Genomic DNA, 17,725 nt, shown 5'->3' on the forward strand with positions numbered 1-17,725 from the left:
ATTTCTGGATTCTCTTCAAATTCCCCAGCTGTAAACCCTCTGATCCTCCAAACATACCTTTATATTTGTTTTAGAGTTCCAACACTATCTCGTGAGTCCACTTGGCCCGGTATTCCGTGTTGTTGTTGACTGAGTTCCTCACTACACGTCTACCTGATCTGCCATCTTGAAGGAGCTACCTATATAGGGTAGCTATAAGTTGGAACCAACTCGATGACACTGAACAACAACAACAAGAACATTCTAAAAGGCAGATAAGAAAATCTTCCTTGAAACTGGCTCAAGGAAGGGAAAGGTTTTATTCAAAATAGTATCTAAAAGCAAACTTAGACTTGATCAATTTTAGAACTTTGATGATTGAGAAAAATTTTGGCAGAGCTGGCCCTAGTCACAAAAATGAAAAAGGCAGAGTTTGGACATCTACCTCGCCTCATCTCCCGTTGCCCCTTTCTCCATCTGACTTATTATGGATCCTGTTACACTCCACGTAGTGATAACTATAGTAGAAGGATGGGATGTCCATTCAGAAGTACTGGGTTGAAGCTCATACTCTGCTGTAGTTCATCTATGTGAGTGTGAATAAGTCACCTCTCTAAGCCTCAGTCTTCACATTTGCAAAATGAAGATAAGAGCACTGACTTGAGAAGGTAGTGGTAAATATTGAATACAATGTATGCAAAAATACTTAGAAACTATTCATAAGAATTAGTATGATAGTTCCTTAAAGAATGGTGGTAAAACCCCTCAGAAGTACAGGGACTCTCTATGTACTAAAGCCTTTCAAATAGAATGCAGGTGGTGAGGTTTTTACTTTGGTCATGTGCTTCTATCAGCCTGTGCTTTGAATTATACCTTGTGTGAGGTTGCCTGTTCTGTTTATGGAGCTCTATATCAAGCCCAACTCTTCTATCAAGCCCCCAATTACTCACTCTTGCCAGGCTGGTCCCAGATGGAACTTTATAAGGGACGTACTTTCTGTAGATATGACCAACTCTAGAACATGGAACATCAAACATTTCTCCTCCACACATCCAAACCTAAGGAGGGGAAATAATAATAAAAAAAAAAGAATAAAAGAGAACAGTGAATTTTAAGATTGAATAATAAAAAGAATATTATTAACAAGATTCATAAAAATATCTTAAAATATCATAGTCTCAAAATAATAATATTTTTCATATCTAACCAAGAAAGATAACCATTTTATTGACATTAATAAATACAGTTCCAAAATACTAATTTATTATAATTTCATTTCCATAAACATCAAGTTAGCATTTTTAATTTTACTATTTAGATGTCTTCTTTTTAAATAGATATTAGTTTTGATAATCATACTGTGAAAACTTTTGAAGAAATTACTTGAGTCTAAAATTCCAATAGAAAAATATAATATAGAAAATGAAAATTCTAAAATGGATGAATTAGTTAAGACAAATATTGTTGTTGTTGTTGTTAAGTGTCATTGTGTTGATTCTGACCCATTAGTGACACTGCATAGGGTTTCCAAGGAACATCTGATAAGCTTGAACCACCAACCTTGCAGTTCAAATGATTTTGCAGTCTGATGCATCAGCCCGCAGCGGCACACCAGTACTCCCAGACAAATATATGAGTACTGAGTACTTAATGTTACACAGAAATTCTGAAACTTGCAGCAAAGCAGAACTTTTAAATTATAATTGCATTCTAATTTCCCCCTGCCACCAATCTTTTCTTAGGTACATATAATAGTTAATGTGATGGACTCAGACAATATTATACTCAAGATATATGCTAAGATGCTGCACTTTTATATTTGTTGTTGTGAGGTGCCTTCAAATTGGTTCCAATACATAGCAAACCAATGCACAGCAGAAAGAAACTACTGGTCTTGCACCATCCTCACAACTGTTATGCTTAAGCCCATTGCTGTTGCCACTGTGTCACTTCATCTTGTTGGCGTCTTCCTCTTTTTCACTGATACTTTACCAAGCATGATGTCCTTCTCCAATGACTGGTCCCTCCTGAAAATATGTGTGATAGGCCAAGTCCTGTCATCCTGGCTTCTAAGGAGCATTCTGCTGTATTTATTCCAACGTAGATTTGTTCGTTCTGGCAATCTGTGGTATTTTTAATATTCTTCTCCAACACTATGACTCAAACACATCAATTCTTCTATGGTCTTCCTTATTCACTGTCCAACTTTTACATGAATTTGAGGCTACATGATACCATGTTTTGGGTCAGGCACATCTTAATCCTATTTGCTCTTGAAAAGTTTAGAGAGGTCTTGGCAGCAGGTTTGCCTAATGCAATGTATCGTTTGATTTCTTGGCTACTGCTTTATGAGTATTGATAGTGGACCTAAGCAAAATGAAATCTTTGACAACTTGAATCTTTTCTCCATTTATCATGAAGTTATTTATTGGCCCAGTGATGAGGATTTTTGTTTCCTTTACATTGAAGTGCAACCCATACTGAAGGTTATGGTCTTTGATCCTCATAAGTAAATATTTTAAATCCTGTTTACTTTTAGCAAGCAAAGTTGTGCCATCTGTATATTGCAGGTTGTTAATGAATCTTCCTCCAAACTTGATGACCTTCTTCATATAATCCAGTTTCTTGGATTATTTTCTCAGCATACAGACTGAATAAGTATGGTGAAAAAATACAAACCTGATACACACTTTTCTTGATTTTAAACCATGTGATAGTCCCTTGTTCTGATTGAATGACTGCTTCTTGGATTGTGGACAAGTTCTTCCATGAGCACAATTAAGTGTTCTGAAATACCCATTCTTCCCAGTGTTGTCCATAGCTTGTCATGATCCACAGAGTTGAAAGCTGTTGCAGTCACTAAAGCACAGGTAAACATCTTTCTGGTATTTGCAGCTTTCATCCAAGGCCCATCTGATGTCAGCAATGATATCCCATTATATATATGATAACAAAAATTAATTGGTTACATTTTACAATTAGTTTCCACTCAGGCAGCTACATACTTAAACATTGTTTATATAAATGAGTAACTTCAAAATACAAATTCAGTGTTCACATAGGCTAAATATTTAGTTACTTTAATTGTCAGAAAATGATTAAAAAGATCATTTTTAATCACTTGTTCTAAATTATGGTCATCTATTGGTATCTCAGGGAACTGATTCCCCATTAATACCCAAACAAGTCCCTTATATAAAATGACATAATATTTGCATATAACCTATGTGCATCTTCCTGTATACTTTAAATCATCTCCAGATTACTTATACAGATTACTTAATACAATGCAAATGCTACATAAATAGCACTTAATGCTTCCTGTTAGCCTCTGATGGGTTGCTTTGATTACTCATTGCTTTTTTTGTGTGAGTATTTTTTATCTGCAGTTGGTTGAATCTATGGCTACAGATATTAAGGGGAGGGTAGAGTGCTTAATAGTGAAAGACAGAAACACAAAACACACCATCAGCATATTATGGAGAATTTGAAGAAAGAGCTCTGATTTATCTGCAGGTCTGTAGTCTTAAACTAAATCCCTTCTGAAAGGAGTACCCAAGGTGATAAAGGGATTGAAACTGTGTATTAGAAATGTTCAGTCTTAAGATAAAATTCAGAGGAACCCTTATCAAATATTTGAAGTCTAATATTTGAAAGAGATGTTTTATAGAACCTTAAGGGTGGTTGTTCTGTGGGATAAGCACTGAGCTGCAAACTATAAGGTCAGTGGTTTGAACCCACCAGCCACTCTGTGGGAGAAAAATGAAGCTTTCTGTTCCTGCAAAGATATGCAGCCTCAGAAACTATACACTGTGAGTTGGAGCCGATTTGGTGGCACTTGAAAACAACAAGGAGATAGAACTAGGATTAGTAGGATAGAGCTATAAGGAGACAGCTTTTAAGTCAGTGGAAGGAAGGACTTTGTAACAGAATGATTAAAGATGACCTGGGTTTCCTATCATGTGGTATGTTGAAATCTGTAACAGGTGACACTACAGGTGAGATGGACATAGACATATAGGTTTTGATGAAGAATTGATTTAACTGATATTCTAAGATAATTGTAATAACAAGTGTGAGCATTTATGAATATTTAACTATTTAATTTTCACAGATTATTTTATTTAAGGCTCATAAACCAATCATAGATGCTACTATTTTCCAAATTATATTGTTGTTGTTGTTAAGTGCCATCAAGTTGGTTGTGACTCATAGTGCCCCTATATATGGTTTCCAAGGAGTGGTTGGTGGGTTTGAACCACCAACCTTTTGATCATCAATCCAGCACTTATTCTACAGCTCCACAGGAAAAATGAAAGCCTAGAGAGGTTAAATAACTTACCCATAGATACATAACTAAGGAGCTCTGGTAGCGTAGTGGTTACGAATTGGGATGTTAATCTCACGGTCAGCAGTTCAAAACTACCAGCTATTCCACGGGAGAAAGATGAGGCTTTCTGCTCCTGAAAAGATTTACAGCCTCGGAAACCCTGTACAGGGTCGCTATGAGTCGGAAACGACTCCACGGCACATAATAACAAAACAACAGACACATAACTAACCACTCCCAGAACTGAGATTTGAATCCTACTAACAAGTCCCAGGAGTCTTGTTTTGGTGCTGTAGGATTAGCACTGGACTGCTAACCACAAGTCTGGTAGTCCAAACTCACCAGCCACTCTTTGGAAACCCCATTCATGGTTCCTATGAGTCAGAACTGACTCAATGGCACTTAACAAAAACTAGAGTCCCAAGTGATGCAAATAGTTAATGCACTTGGCTGTTAACTGAAAGGTTGTAGGCCTCCCAGAGGTGCCTCAGAAGAAAGACACAGATAGACACACAAGCTGATAAGTAATTGGAAGGTAAATGGGACTACACCCACAAATATATATAGATTTTACAGTGTGTTAGACTGGGTTCTCTAAAGAAGCAAAACCAGTGAAGCTTGTATATGTATATATAAAGAGAGGTTTATATCAAGGAATGGCTAACACAATTGTAGATGTGGGCAAGTCCAAAGCCTGCTGGTCAGATGTCAGGATGGCGACTTTTGACTCATATGGCTGCAGGGTTGATCAATGGATATTGACAAGTTAGATGGTAGGCAGGCAGGTTGGGCAAGTAAGACGGTTGGCTTCTAACAACTCCCAGAATTGACAGTCAATAGAATAGGTCACTGGCTCAAGTCCAAAGAACGGAGGTTGGATGACAAGTCAGATGCAGAATCCAGAGCCAGCAGAAAACAAGCAAGCTTTGCCTGAGCATTCAATTGATAGGTCATACCCTGAAGAAACTTCCTTTCAGTTGAATAGCTGCTCTATAGTAGGTCTAGCCTTGGGGGATTCCTGTGTCTTAACTGCCAAACCACTGACAATTCTGATGAGTCAACATAAAACTCCTATCACATAGAGGATATTTCTACATATGTAATTACATTGCTGTTATTGTCCAGTCAGGTTTGGCAAATACTGGCCTCAGAGCTCCAGTGCTTCTCCTACACTGCCATACCAGTATGTCTTTGTATAGGTACTACAAATATATACACAAATATAGGTGTTCTGGGACTGTACTGCTAACTGAAAAGTTGGCTTTTCAAACCCATCAGCCACTCCTTGGAAACTATATACAGGGTTGCTTGAAGTCAGAACCAACTCAATGGCACTTAATAATAAAAACAACAACATAGTAGAACATACAAGGGACAAAGCTATGAAACCTTCTTACCCATAGTCAAACACCTTGAGGAAATGAATCACTGGGTCTGGGGCACTCATGACCATAGTCTTGAGGGATATCAAGGTACATTGGCTTAGCATAATCTACAAAGACAATGTTTAACACCCTACTTTGGTGAATAGCTACTTTTGTTGTTATTACCTGCCATCAAGTTGATACTGACTCATAGCGACCCTATGCACAATTTAACAGTGCTGTGCCAACTTCACAATCATTGCTATGCCTGAGCCCACTGTTGCTGTCCCTGTGCCAATCCATCTCCTTCTTTTCTCCAACACTTTGCTTTACCAAGCATGATATCCTTCTCCAGGGACAGCTCCCTCTTGATAATATGTCCAAGGTATGAGAGAAGAGGTTTGGCCATCCTGGATTCCAAGAACATTCTGGCTATACTTCTTCCAACACAGATTTGTTTGTTTTTTGGGGAAGTCCATGGTACTTTAAATATTCTCCTGCAACATCATAAATCAAATGCATCAATTCTTCTATGGACTTCTTTATTTACTGTCTAACTTTCATGCATATGAGGTTATTGAAAATACAATGGCTTGAATCAGATGCACCTTAGTCCTCAAACTGACATCATTGCTCTTGAACACTTTAATGAGGACTTGTTCAGCAGATTTGCCTAATGCAATAAGTTGTTTGAGTTCTTGGTTGCTGCTTTCATGAGTGTTGATGGTTGATCTGAGCAAAACAAAGTCTTTGACAACTTCAATTATTTCTCCATTTATTTGGATGCTATTTATTGGTCAAGTGGTGAGGATTTTTGTTTCTTTACACTGAGGTGCAATCTATACTGAAGGCTGTGGTCTTTGATCTTCATCAGTAAGTGTTTTAAATCCTCTTCACTTTCAGTAAGCAAGGTTGTATTATCTGCCTACTGCATGTTGTTAATGGATCTTCCTTCAATCCTGATGCCACATTTTTTCCCCCCATATAATCCAGTTTATCAGATTATTTACTTAGAATACAGATTGAATAAGAATGGTGAAAGAAACATGGTAGGGTCTGTGAATTACTGTTGTTCTTGTTAAGTGCTGTTGAGTTGGTTCTGACTTATAATGACCCTCTATAGGGTTTTCTGAGGAGCAACTGGTGGGTTTGAACTGCTAACCTGTGGTTCAAACCTAGGTCCAGTGTTTATCTTACAGTGCCACCCTGGCACAAATGTTTAAGTGCTTGGTTGAAGTAATCTTAAAACTAGAACAATCGTTTAACTTAATTATTACAAAAGCCTGCTTTGAGCATTGCGCTCTTTGAAGAACTATATGGGACCAAATTGATAACAGCAACTGAAAAGCTTAGACAGAAAGCTGGGAGACTAGTAATTTATGTTAATAATGGAGAAACAATTCAGAAAAGGTGGATGAGGATAGCTGCACAACTCAAAAACTGTGATCAATGTCACTGAATTGTAAATGAAACTATTGAATTGGTGGATATTTTGTTGTATATATTCTAAAAAGCAACAACAAAATATATGGAATTTAGAGGGAAAAAAGGTGATGTAACTTATGATGCCTTGTCCATTAGAACACTAATTTTTAGAATCTTGAACTTCCACATAACAAATTTAACTCTCTGAGGCTGCCCCATTATGAGGAAGCTTAGGATACTTAAGAGACCATATGCAAATTCTCTCTTTGGTCAGTAGCTTCAGGTGATATTCCCATGGTCAGCATCAGTTGTCAGATATTTGAATGAGGATACATCCAAATGAGTTATTGGCAGATGAAACTCATGTAGCATACATCATCCTATTTGTGCCATGTCTGAATTTTGGGGCAACACGATCTGTAAGCAATAAAATGACTGTTTGGGGGTATTTTGTTATAGAGTAATAATAACTAGAAGTGCATATTAGGAAATTGATGATAAAAATGAACTGCTAACAAAGGTACCTAAAATTTAGGAAGCATCCACAAATTATATCTTATCCTATTGCGATACAACAATTTCCATGTTCTCTTCTTTCTCAAACAACACCAAGTTATAATTCCCGGATGCTTTGCACAGGTGGAACCATGAAAGTAGTTTCTGCCAGTAAAGTAAAATGATGTGCATCATATCTGGGTCAAGCTTTTAAGAGTGGGCTTTCTTCTGTACCTTACATCACAGTTTGAACAAGAACTACTAAATGGATGGGCTATAGTTCTCTCAAAAACGAGGTGGAGCAGAGAAAACTCTTCCACAAATGTGAACAAATCAAGACAGAAACAATAAAGAAACTGTAGGGATATTAAGTTACTGTGATTTTTGGATTGATTGTTATAGCCATTGGGCCACCCTGAAAAATAACTGTTTAAATTGATTAATATTTTAAAGAATGGGACTTCTTGGAGCTTTTTTGGGAGAGGATAGGAATAAAGAGTTAGGGTTAAGACTATGGTTAGGTCTAGGGCTTTGTTTACAGTTAGGTTTATGGTTAGGATTAGGGTTAGTTATAGGGGTAGGAAGGAGCTCTGGTAGCATAATGGTTACGAATCGGGCTGCGAACCGCAAGGTAAGCAGTTTGAAACTACCAGCTGCTCTGCAGGAGAAAGATGAGGGTTTCTGTTCCCATAAAGATGTATAGCCTCGGAAACCCTGTTCAGGGTTGCTATGGGTCAGAACCGACTCAACGGCAGTTAACAACAACAACATAGGGGTAGGGGTTTGGCTAGGCCTAGGGTTAAGGCTAGGAGTAGGGCTAGGAGTAATGCAAGGGACTTCAAGGTCAGTTTGAAACACAAGTTCAGCAGTTCAAGCTCACCAGCCACTCCTCAGAAACCCTATGCAGGGTCGCTATGGGTCAGGACCCACTCAACAGCACTTAACAACAACAAAGAAGTAAAGCATGGTTTAGTTTTAGGGTTACATTGAGGTTTATTTTTATTTATTTGTATTCTTGAATCCACTTGATTACCATTTTAAACTAAATGAAGACATTTGGAAGCTCTGTAGCTATATTTGTTGTTGTTGTTAAGTGTTGAGCCAGTTCTTACTTATAGCGACCCTATATAGGGTTTCCAAAGAGTGTCTGGTGAGTTTGAACGAATGACTTTAACTACATTATTCCCTCTTTTTACTTCATGTTTTTATTATTGTTGTTGTTACTAATGGTATCTCTGGTTCCCTATTTTTAGTCTTGTAGGTTTGATTTATTTTGAATACTTCTGTATCCTGGTGGGGCAGGATAGTGTGCTAGACCACAAGGTGGGTTTAAATAACAAGGTCAGCAGTTCAAACTCACCAGCCTATCTTTGGAAATCCTGTACAGGATCACTATGAGTCAGAACCAATTTGATGGCATTTAACAATAACAACAATATATCTGGGTTGAGTTCTAGGTGATATTGCCATTCGTGTTAGTTTTACATTGTTGTATACTAGTGTTTTTGTAAGGTTGGTCATTGTTTTTATAAATTTGTTTAATTTCTGTTTATATGAAAATGTCCTAATTTCATGGTCATAGTTGATGACAGTCTTGCTGTGTATATGATTCTTAATTGGAACGTTTTATCTGTCAGAGATTCATATATGTCATCCCATTGTCTTCTTGCCTGTATGGTTTCTGCTGAGAAATCAGAGTTTAGTCTTCTTTGTTCTCCTTTGTAAGTAAGTTTTTGTTTTTTTCTGAGCTGTTCTCAGAATGCTTTCCTTTTGCTTGGTTTTGAAAAGTTTGGGTGTAATATATCTTGGTGAGTTTATTTTGGGATCTGTCCTGTTTAGAATTGGTTCACTTCTCTTATGTCTATCTTCTCATAGTTCATGATGTTAGGGAAGTTTTCTTCCAACAACTGCTCAACAATTTTCTCTAGATTTTTACTATTACTATTCTTTTTGTCTCTTCCTGTTTTGGAATTACAATCACACATGTTATTCTTCTTGATAGTGTTCAACATAAATCTTAGGTTTTCTTTGGATTTTTAAACTTTTTATTGATTGTTCCTCTAGCAGATGAATATTGGGAGATTTGTTTTCCAGCTCAGTAATTCAGCTTTCCATTGGTTCAATTCTACTTTTTTGACCTTTCAATGTATAATCTGTTTCTGAAGTCTTACTTTTGATTTTCTGGCATTCTAACTACTATTTTTGAACGGTCTCCAATTTTTCATTTATTTTGTCAGTTTCCTACTGAATTCTTCTAAAGCTTTGGCAGTGTTTTCTTTGATTTCATCTGCAATTTTCTTGGTCATTCTTTAAATCTGGTGAAGGCACTTAAGTATCATTCTTTTAAATTCCTTGTCAAGTATTATATTTTCTGACTCTGTATTTTGGTAACTTGTTTGAGGCAGTCTGTTGTGTTTCTTTGCATGCATTAAAATTGTCTGTTGTCTCCAAAACATTGCAGTGTTGTATTTATACGGGTCACTTTGACAGCACTTAACAACAGCAACAATTCATATTTAATTGATGATCATATATTGGTGTGTTCTCAGACATTCACCATCTCTCCCTTGGTGGATGTGTTAGAGATTGGAAGTGTGAACCCAGTTCTCTGTTCACTGTTTGTGTAGTGTAGTTCAGGATGGGTTCAAGTGCTTCCAGATAGTGGAGTGGAATGCCTGGCACTTGACCCAAAGTAGAGCAGAGGCTATGCAGGAGAGGGCACCACTGACTGCTGGGTTGGTGAGGGCAATGAATGGTCATGCTTCTGGCTGCCAGGAGAGCACAAGAACAAAGAAGAACCACACACCCCTCTTGATGAGTCCTGTGCCTGCAAGGCACTCTATCTACAGAAGCTTGCAAGAGCTCAAGATGGCCATGCAGCTTCAGATAAGCCTGCAGCCAATCCTTTTTTCTTCTCTCTTACTGATCCTATTTTGCTTCTTCTTTTAGTTCAAGTCAATCCATCTCTTTGTCCTATCCTCTGAAGTTCAGGGTTCAAGGATCACCATCTGTAGCTGTTTCACTTGATTTCCTTTGCATTCATTGCAGAGAGTATACTCAGTGTGTCTGCCTATTGCACCATCTTGCCCGTTCTGTCATTTTAAGCTAAATATGGTGAATACAGCAAAACCTGAGAAAGCTGCAACATATATAAGGCAGAAATCTACCAAAGAAAGAAAATTAAACACTTTCCACTAAAAAGAGCAATGGAAAAATGCTAAGACTATACGCTGTCCAAGGTCTCACTGTGCGAGTCATGGGAAAGTGCTGTCCCATTGAATTCTGGCTCACACAGGTCTAGCTATCTAGTTGAGATACACTTCCTTTTTCTTATTTCTGCAGTTTAAACAGGCAATCTTTGAAATTAATTAGAAAACAGAGAAAAGGTTAGAAATGGAAGAGAAAAGAATCTGAGACAGTACTGTATAAAAATCATTGTTTTTAATCAAGGCTAAATAAGTGTCAAGACAAAGAAATCTTTTCATCTGTGGATGGGAGAAACTAATTTATTGGTGATGAGTTTTTATTTAAAAAGATGACAATATTGTTCTCATTAATTGGCAAAGGTGACAATCTTTCAGTAGACCTAAGAGATTGTAACAAGGGAAGATATGGGCTAAGGTCAGGGGCTTGCTGTTAGGTGTGTTGAGTCAGTTCCAACTCATATTGACCCTATGCACAAAACGAAATATTGCCCAGTCCTGCACCAACTTCACAATTGATGTTATGCATGAGCCTATTGTTGCTGCCACTGTTCCAATCCATCTTGTTGGGAGTCTTCATCTTGATCCTTGACCCTCAACTTTACCATGCACGATGTCCTTCTCTAGCGACTAATTCCTCATGATCTTAAATTCATTTATCATGATGCTATTTATTGGTTCAGTGGTGAGGATTTTTGTTTTCTTCACATTGAGATACAACCCATACTGAAGGCTGTGGTCTTTAATCTTCATCAGTAAGTATTTTAAGTCCTCTTTCCTTTCAGTAGCAAGGTTGCATCATCTGCATAGCTCAGGTTGTTAATAATTCCTCCAATCCTGAGGCCACATTATTCTTCATATTATTTAGCTTCTTGGATTGTTTGCTCAGCATATAGACTGAATAAGTATGGTGAAAGAATACAACCCTGGCACACACCTTTCCTGATTTGAAACCATTCAACGTCCTTTTGTTCTGCTTGAAGGACTGCCTCTTGATCTTTATACAGGTTCCTCATGACCACAATTAAGCGTACTGGAATACTCATTCTTCACAATGTTATCCATAATTTGTCATGATTCAAACAATCAAAAGCCTTTTTCATAGTCAATAAAGTACAGGTAAACATCTTTCTGGTATTCTCTGCTTTTAGCCAAGATTCATCTGACTTCAGCAATGATATCCTTCATTCATTGTCTTTCTCTGAATCTGTCTTGAACCTCTGGCAGCTTCCTGTCAATATATGGTTGCAGGAACTTTTGAATTATCTTCAGCAAAATTTTACTTGCATGCAATATTAATGATATTGTCCAATAATTTCTGTATTGGGTCCCCTCTGTTTGGAATGGGCACAAATATGTATCTCTTCCAATTAGTTGCCCAGCTAGCTGTCTTCCACATTTCTTTACATAGATGAGTGAGTACTTCTAGTGCTGCTTCTGTTTGTTGAAAGATTTCAATTTGTATTCCATGAATTCCTGGAGCTTAGTTCTTTGCCAATGCCTTCAGTGCATCTTGTAACTCTTCCTTTAGTATCATTGACTCTTGATCATATGCTATCTCTTCAAATGGTTGAACATCAACCATTTCTTTTTGGTACAGTGATTCTGTGTATTCCTTCCATTTTCTTTTGATGCTTTCTGCTTCATTCAATATTTTCCCAGTGTTGTTGTTGTGAAATGCCATCGAGTCTGTTCCGACCCATAGCGACCCTGTATAGGGTTTCCAAGGAGCAACTGGTGAGCTTGAACTGCTGACCTTGTAGTTCAAACAGCTTTGCTGTCTGGCACATTAACCCACAGCACCACACCAGGACTCCATAGAATCCTTCAATATTTCAAGCTGAGGCTTGATATTTTTTTTCATTTCTTTCAGCTTGAAAAATGTTGAGTAAGAAATGTTCTCTTTTGGCTTTCTAACTCCAGATCTTTGCACATTTCATTATAATATTGACTTTGTTTTCTAAAGCTGCCCTTTAAAAATTTCTGTTCAGCTCTTTTACTTCCTTATGTTTTCCATTGGCTTAAGCATCTTTATACTTTGCCAGATATGTAGAGGGCAAGATTCAGAGTTTCTTCTGACATCCATTTTGGTCTTCTTCTTTCTCTTCTTAATGACCTTTTGCTTACTTCCTGTATGGTGTTCTTGATGCCATCCCACAACTCTTCTGTTCTTTAGTCATTAGTGTGTAATGCATCAAATCTGTTGAGATGATCTCTAATTTCTGGTGGCATATGTTCAAGGTCATATTTTATCTCTCTTGGACTTGTTTTAATTTTCTTCAGCTTCAGCCTGAACATGCATATCAGTGATTGATGATCTGGGGCAGTGTCTTACTTTTTCTGACTTTAATGCATATGAGGGAGCTTCAAAAAGTTCATGGAAAAATTCCATTATCTTTTAATTCCATTTTTACATGAACTTTTTGAAGCTACTGCAATTTGATTCACACATTCTTGCAAAATATTCAGAATGGGTCAAAAGCTTTTTACTAGTGTATTTGCAGCAAAGAACTGCCACAATTATAAATAGGTTATCATTGCTTTTGTTTCTAAGATCTGGCCAAACAACCAGCTACAAAGATGAAGTTCTCACATTCTTTACAGAGGGTTACTCTCAGATAGTTATTGGCGTTCATGTATGATGCTATACATTAACCACTGGACTGCTAACCACAAAGTTAGCATTTCAGACTCATTGGAGGCTCCTTGTGGTGAATTCTATACTGGGTCATTTTGAGTGTGAGCCAACTGAATGACCATAGCAACAACAAATATATTTTAAAAGATTTATATATCAATTTTCTCCTGTTGTATAACAAATTACTATAAATTCAGTAGCCTAAAATAGCACCTATTCATTATCTTATTCGTTAGTTAAGAATTCCATTCAGACTCAGTTGGGTTTTCTACTTGGACTTTTAGAGGACTGAAGTCAAGGTGTTAGCTGGGTTGAGCTCACAGGTGGAAGCTCTGGGGGAAAAATGAACTTTTGAGCTAATTTAGACTGTTGGTAGAATTAAGTTCCTCGTGGTTGTAGGGTGGACTGCTGGTTTTCTTGTTGGCTGGTGTGCAGGGACCACTCTCAGATTCTAGAGGCCACTCTCAAATCATTGTTATATGGTTCCCTCCATCACAGCAATGAAGAATTTTTGTTGCATTGAACGCTTCTCATGTTTTAAATCTTTATGGTATCATTTTCTGCTACCAACTAAAGATAGTTTCGGTTTTAAGTTCAGAGTATGTGCATCTGGATCATCTTCCTATCTTAAAGTCAGTTGCTTAGGAACCTTAATTACATTTGCAAAATTACTTTTGACATATAATCATGAGTTTAACCCCAAGAGGGATTAAATATCTTAGAATTTTGCTACCATAATCTCTAGTGAAACAGAATTATCTAATTCAATAATTTACTACAAATTCTTTAAAAAAGATTTTCCCATTAAAAGTTTTCTTTATGGCTAAATCAAGTTCAAGAAACTATGTCCACTTTTTCTTTAATGTTAAGCTTAGGTTTACTAATAAAACTAGGGAATCTTAGTATTTAATTTTTATTCATGCTGTCATTATGATTTCTTGAAAACATAAACCCAAGCTATCATATCTCTATTCAAAATTCTTTAGTCACTTTGTATTTTTATTAGGATAAAGTTAAAACTTCTCTATAAAGTTTCCAGGTCTGCTTACTTGTCCCTCAGTCACATTGTTCCCTTCTCAGGTTGTTTCTAACTCCTTAAAAAAAAATGTTATATTTCCCTCCTCAGGGATTGATGCTGCTAGCTGTTCTTTTTGCAGGAAATTCTTCCTTTTCTCTTTCTCCCTTCTCTTTCCTTTTCCTTGCCTATTGCATATTTATTTTCAGATTTCAATTTAATCATCAAAATTTAACTCCTAGATTCAAGTTTTGTTGTTGTTGTTGCTAGTGCCATTGAGTCAATACCACTCATAGTGACCTTATGCATAACACAACGAAGCACTGCCCAGTCTTATGCCTGTGCCAACATAACAATTGTTGCTGTGCTTGAGCCCATTACTACTGACACTGTATCAACCCATCTCATTGGGGGCCTTCCTCTTTTTTTAAAATTTTTTTTTTTTTTTACCAGATCTGTCTTTTATTTTTTAAAAAATGTTTTATTGTGAATTATGTGATAATTTACATGAGAGAACATTAGTTTTACATTCATCCTATCATATATCACTTCACTGCCATTGTTAAAATCCCCTCCATGCATCATCAACCAATAAAAGGCTATACCCTACAAGCCTGCCCGCCAGTCATCAGCACACAGCCACTCTCCCTCTCTGGGTCTAAAGTCCACTGCTCCCCCCAGTTAACCAACAAAAAATATATATTTTTTTATTTTTTAGTATGTGTAGATTTTCTTAAGCTTTCACAATAATGGTCTTATGTAATATTTGTCCATTTGTGACTGACTAATTTCACTCAGAAAAATACGCTAGAGGTACATCCATGTTATGTGGTGGTGTGCAGCTTCCTTGTGATTCTTCAAGGTAACATAATATTCCATTGTGTGTATATACCAAAGTTTGTTTATCCATTCTTCCATTGATAGACACTTAGGCTGTCTCCATCTTTTTGCTATTGTGAATATTGCTAGGAATATTGTTGTGCATATATGTACTCACGTTACAGCTCGTATTTCTTGTGGATAAATACCAAATAGAGGAATTGCTGGATCATAAGGTATTTCATTTCCAGCGTTTTAAGGAAGTACCATACAGTGTTCCAGAGAGGCTAGACCATTTTGCATTCACATCCTAGGAAGCATTTATTGTCCTCTGCTTTCTTGAACTTCGCTGTTATTACTGGTTTGAGATGATACCTCATTGTTTCATTTTGTTTTTAAATATTTTTTAAATGTTTTATTGGGAATTATGTGATAGTTTACATGGGAGAACATTAGCTTTACATTCATCCTATCATATACCATTTCATTGCAATGGTTAGAATCATCAACCAAACAAAGTATATATACCCTGCAAGCCTGCCCTCTGGTTGTTAGCACACAGCCCCTCTCACTCTCTGGGTCTAGAGTCTCTAGCCACTCCATCTCTCCATGTCATCATCTCTGCCTCCATCTCTGGCATCACTGCTTCTCTGGGTAGGGTCCCACACTCCGTTCTTATCCATTGATGGTCCCACTCTACTCTTCTGGACTGCAGAGTCAACCACTCCCTTCCTTTTGATACAAATCATCTACCTTTGCATTTCCTACCCTCACAGTCGGTCCTGATAGTAATTATTCACTGTTGTACCACAAGAGTCCTATCCCCATCTCCTTTCATCATCCCTGTCCAGACAGATTGGATATGACTCAGTGGAGAGTCTACCTTCCTACGTGCCTTCTGGATCTAGGCTCCCTCTTGAAAGTTTGTAAGTCAGTCACTTCTTGCCTTTGTAGCTCCCTCCCCCATTTTGGGTAGCCAGTGTCCATGTTGCCCATCCCTGTATATCCTGTGTACTGAGGTGGTGGGAATGATCCTTGTTGTAAAGATTTGTTCCCTCTTTTGAGATACTACTGCATCCATAGGTGTAGGTCAAGTTCATCAAATTGTACCAGATTAGTCTTTTTTCTTTTTCTTTTTTCTGTTGTTTCTTCTTCTAGTTGAATTCTAATCATCCAGTCATTGAAGCCAGGTCAAGTGGGTATTATCTGCAAGTGGGGGTGTTCTTGTACATATGCTCTCTCTTTTTATCAGCTGGATGTTTCACTCTCCACTTTAGTCCTCTGTGGCTATGTCATTGACTCTGGGCCCAGAAGTCCCCAGGTCTTGCCACACTGCTGGCCAACCAGGTCTCCACCCTGGGTTCACAGGAATCTATTGAATGTGGTAGGACTTATTTCACAGCTTCGTTGTTGTTTATCCCTCATTTCCCTTTATCAGTAACCAATGTGGTCACCAGTCAGAACGCATGTCTACTTGTGTATTCCCCTTGAGTCTTAGTCTTGGAAGGAGGTTTGCCCTGAGGGGACTTGACCACTTGCCTTGATGTCTCCTGGGCGAGCAACTTGCTTGTTCTTGTAGTAGTCAGTTGGACTGCCGTTATTGTTTGGTATTTTTCCTGTTGGTCTTTCTTTCAAGACGTATTTTATGTTCTTCTAGTTACTCCAGGCTGGTCTGTTTGTCCTTTCAAGTGGAAATTGCTCACCTCAGAAGATTCTGGGTAGGGTTTAGGATTCCACCTATGGTCTTGTGCAATGCAGGGCTCCGCAGGACGCCTCCTTCACTGAGCAAATTGTAGCCCCATTTTAAGTATTCCAATTAGTTATAGGCAGAAGACGGACTTAGAAGCTTTCTACGGTGATATTTCTGGCTATTCCTTTCTCTCCCCTACAAGTGTCTGTTTTATAATGCTATGTCAGGGAAGCCAAGATTCAAAAGACATACAAGCATCTTAACATTATTTCCCTCTTTTATCCATTCACACCATGACTCAATCCCTATATCCTAGAGACCTGTTGTTTCAAGGTTGTCCATACATAATTATTTACCTCTGTCTCACTTAGCCCATGTAAACCTTCCTAATTGTTATCCCATCTGCCTCGTTCTTCCGTTCCCCTCACCCTTCTTGTGTATTGCCCCCTTCCCCATTACCCAAACTGTTCTGTGTCTATTCCCTTCCCTGTGTTTCACCTTCTTCTACCTCCCCTCATCCCATCACCCACATCCTAGTAACCAGCAAAGAATTCCCCCCACCCCCCTTTTAGTATGGTTCTTTTTCTTAGTCTTTTAAAATAGTGGTCCTATGCAGTACTTCTCCTTTTGTGACTGACTAATTTCACTCAACGTAATGTCCTCAGGGTTCACCCATGTTATGTGGTGGTTTACAGCTTCCTTGTTATTCTTCAAGGTAGCATAATATTCCATTGTGTGTATGTACCACAGTTTGTTTATCCATTCTT

The 17,725-nt window shown here is 37.7% G+C and overlaps 1 protein-coding gene across 2 annotated transcripts in view; it reads right to left on the reverse strand.

Moving 5' to 3' along the window:
- The window catches only part of GALNTL6 (UDP-N-acetyl-alpha-D-galactosamine:polypeptide N-acetylgalactosaminyltransferase-like 6), a 2,035,427-nt gene that overhangs the window by 171,983 nt on the left and 1,845,719 nt on the right, over positions 1–17,725 (reverse strand). For both annotated transcript variants that reach the window (XM_006864525.1, XM_006864526.1), the window contains one exon: positions 930–1,037. In XM_006864525.1, coding sequence (XP_006864587.1) covers positions 930–1,037 — 108 coding nt within the window. The remainder of the gene's footprint in view (positions 1–929; positions 1,038–17,725) is intronic.

The sequence above is a fragment of the Chrysochloris asiatica genome, unplaced genomic scaffold, assembly GCF_000296735.1.
Source record: "Chrysochloris asiatica unplaced genomic scaffold, ChrAsi1.0 scaffold00066, whole genome shotgun sequence".
Lineage (NCBI taxonomy): Eukaryota > Metazoa > Chordata > Mammalia > Afrosoricida > Chrysochloridae > Chrysochloris > Chrysochloris asiatica.